General features: G+C 22.7%; 1 protein-coding gene across 1 annotated transcript; it reads left to right on the forward strand.

The window, feature by feature from the left end:
- Positions 1 to 61: 61 nt before the first annotated feature.
- On the forward strand, positions 62 to 2727 carry NAEGRDRAFT_76480 (uncharacterized protein; the record flags this gene model as incomplete). Its single annotated transcript, XM_002668555.1, has 7 exons — positions 62 to 229; positions 306 to 505; positions 607 to 926; positions 1066 to 1222; positions 1294 to 1538; positions 1624 to 2022; positions 2123 to 2727. Coding segments are annotated over 7 exons (2094 nt in total), but the record flags the coding sequence as incomplete, so codon positions are not given.
- Positions 2728 to 3418: the final 691 nt, after the last annotated feature.

Here is a 3418-nt window from a genome sequence, read left to right on the forward strand (position 1 = left end):
ATTATCAAATGTCAAACACTATTTAACATCATGAATAATATTTAATAATATTTAATAATAGACAAATTCTAAAAGTAAAAAGAAATATTCATTTCTATGTACACCATTTTGGAAATTAACATCATTGGGTAGATCATCCATGTTATATTTATATATTAGTTTATTAATTGTTATATTTTTTGTAATTTTATCTGCTTTACACGCTCCTTATTTGTATTTTTATGCACAAGTATGTTTATATTTAATAATAATAATATTTAATAATATATTTAATATTACAATAATATTTAATATTTATTGTAAAGAAAACTAATCCTTCAACATTTTTTCAAATGAGTATGGCTAACTATGATTTAAATGCAAGTGGTGGTGTTAATATTGCATTTGGTACTCTTGAAGTTGTAATTGCTTTATTTTCTATTGTTTATTTACGTTTCCTTTTTTGGATAACTAATAGAATTAATGATAAAGTTGCAAAGAGAACTATTTCAGTAGCTGATTATTCGTAAGTTTTTAGCATTTATTTTTTAATTTATTAAATATAATTAAATTATTTAAATATTACCATATATATACTATTTAACAATAATATTTAATAATAATTAGAGTACATATTCGTGATTTACCATCAACAGAAGCAGCACATGGTAAAAAACGATTATATAAACATTTTAGTAAATTTGGTAAATTAGATAATATTGCACTAGCCTTAGATTGTGGTGATATAAGTAAATCTATTAAAAAGAAAGATGAACTAATTAAGGAAATTGAAAAATGTGATATTGTAATTAGTAGAGGTGGTTGTTTTGTTTTAATTGAAAAAATTAAGAGAATTTACTTTTCAATTTATTTAAATTTTATTCAAAAAGATATTGCTAAAAGTATGAGAAAGAAAGCTTATAGATGTACAGGTGATGCTTTTATTAGTATGTTATTTATATATATCTTTATATATTTATATATTTAATATTTTTAATATTTTTATATTTTTATATTTTATAATTTTATATTTTTATATTTATTTTAATATTTATTTTATTATTATTAAAATGGTAATGAATTCAGCATTTGAAAATGAAAAGTCTAGATTTAAATGTCTTCATACATTTAATAGACCAATGATTCAGAGAATTTGTTCTAAATCTGGTACTTATTCTAAAAAGAAACATAGAATTAGAGTTGAACCTGCACATGAACCTCATGATATTATTTGGGAAAATTTGTATGTTATTTTTAATTTAATTTTAAATATTTATTTTATATTTATTTTTATATATTTTAAATATTTTTTAGAGAATATTCTGTAATTTCCAAATATAGTAGACGTTCAGTATCATTTTTAGCAACAGTACTATTTTCAGGTGCAGTGGTTGCAGTAGCTGTTGTTTTAGAAGTTTTGAAAAAGGACAAATTTTCAAGTATTTCCATTTCTGATTGGATTGAAAATCCTTCCTTCCAAAATTGGCAAATTTTTGCGAGTCTCGGATTGTCAGTTTTGGTTTTTATTCTTGTACAAGTAATGACCTATATTTTATATTGTAAGTTTTATTTAAATATTATTTAATATTTAATATTAAATACTTTACAATAATATTAAATAATAATATATTACAATATTAATAGTATTATCTAATTTTGAAAAACATCGTTTTCAATTAAATGCTAAACAAAGTTTAATGATGAAAGTAACATTTGGTTCCTTCTTAACAACAATAGCCTATTTATTTGTATATTTAACATCACCGACAGTTGGCAGTTATTATTCTGAAATGACAGATAATAGTGTTATTATACCAAAAGGAGCATTTACAATTGGTAATGCTAATATTCCAATTCTAGTTGAAAGTTCAGCATGGTACAGTTCATTATTTTTTGTAACATGTACAAGTGTTGCATCAAATACTATTAAGGATGCCTTATTAGGAATTTATCATTATTTTTTAAAAAGATATAGAATTGCAACAAGTGTTACACAAGAAGATTTAAATAAGGCACATGAACCACCTGTTTATTCTTATGAATGTATGTTTTTTATTTAAATTTTATCATTTTAATATTTTAATATTTTAATATTTTTTAATTTATTTTTTAATTTAATTTTAATATAAATATAAATATATAGATAGATATTCATATCAATTAAAAAATATGTTTATTGGTATTGTATTTAGTGGATTATTTCCAGTATCATTATTTATAATAACAGGTGGATTAATGGCATGTTATTTTGTTGATAAATTTAATATTTTAAAAATTTATAGAGCTGAAGGTAAAGAAGTTGACTTGTTATCACCTACAGCACTCAATTTTTTATCAATTGCATTTTTATTAAGATATATTTTAATGTCAATTACAAGAATTTACTTTACAATAAGTTTAAATTATGATCCATCAAATACTAGTCAACCTGTACTTTCTATTATTACTCCTTATCATATTTGTTTCTTTTCTGCATTTTTACTTTATATTATTTATTTAATTATTCATTTCTTTACAACTGGTACTAATTTTGTACAAAAATATTTTTGTTGTCCTAGATTTAGACATCCAAATTATATTACTAAAAATGGTGAAAAATCTATTAATGATTATAGAAATGGATTTGATAAATATATTCCACCAATTGATGTTTCAAATGTTAAATATGTTTATCATGGTGAAGAATTAGAAACTGTTGATCCAAATCAAGCAAATTTACATCCAAAAACAGCTGCACAAATTGTTTAATAAAAAATAATTTAAAACTAGATCAACTCCACATTCTTCGAATAGAATTTAACATAATAAAGAGTAATTTATTTATTGGAACATTTTAAATATATGAAATACATTTGGCACCAACATTTCCAATGTTATTGTCACACTAATATTAAGTTTGGTTAATTGATGTAAATCACAAATATATTTGGTTCCTTCGTCTTTGATGTCATTTTTGCTTAGATTAAGTATTGTTAATTGTTTCAGTTGACTAATAAATTTTGCTCCTTCAATACCAATTTCATTTGATCTAATATCAAGGCATGTCAATTGCTTCAATCCCCTATATATTGAGCACCTTCCACACCAATCCTATTATGACCAATATTAAGATTTGTTAATTGATCCATTTTACTAATAAACCTTGCTCCCTCTCCATTCATCTTACTCTCATCAACAGTATCAACAGTAATACTAAGAAAAAACTCTTTTGCTGCAATTTCATATTCAGCTCTTGTTTCTTCTATAATATCATAAGAAAAATCAAGACTTGTTCATTAAACCAAATGCGATCATGTTCTTTTCTTTTATATTGTAACAATTGCCATTTCATTTTCATGTCACACCTCAATAACAGTTTTCTTCTTTGCACAACATTTTAACCATTGTCTTGAAACTAAAGTACAGGTCATTGCTAAAAATTTAAACTCTTCATGGAATG

Source organism: Naegleria gruberi (assembly GCF_000004985.1).
Source record: "Naegleria gruberi genomic scaffold NAEGRscaffold_167, whole genome shotgun sequence".
In the NCBI taxonomy this organism is placed as follows: Eukaryota; Heterolobosea; class Eutetramitea; order Acrasida; family Naegleriidae; genus Naegleria; species Naegleria gruberi.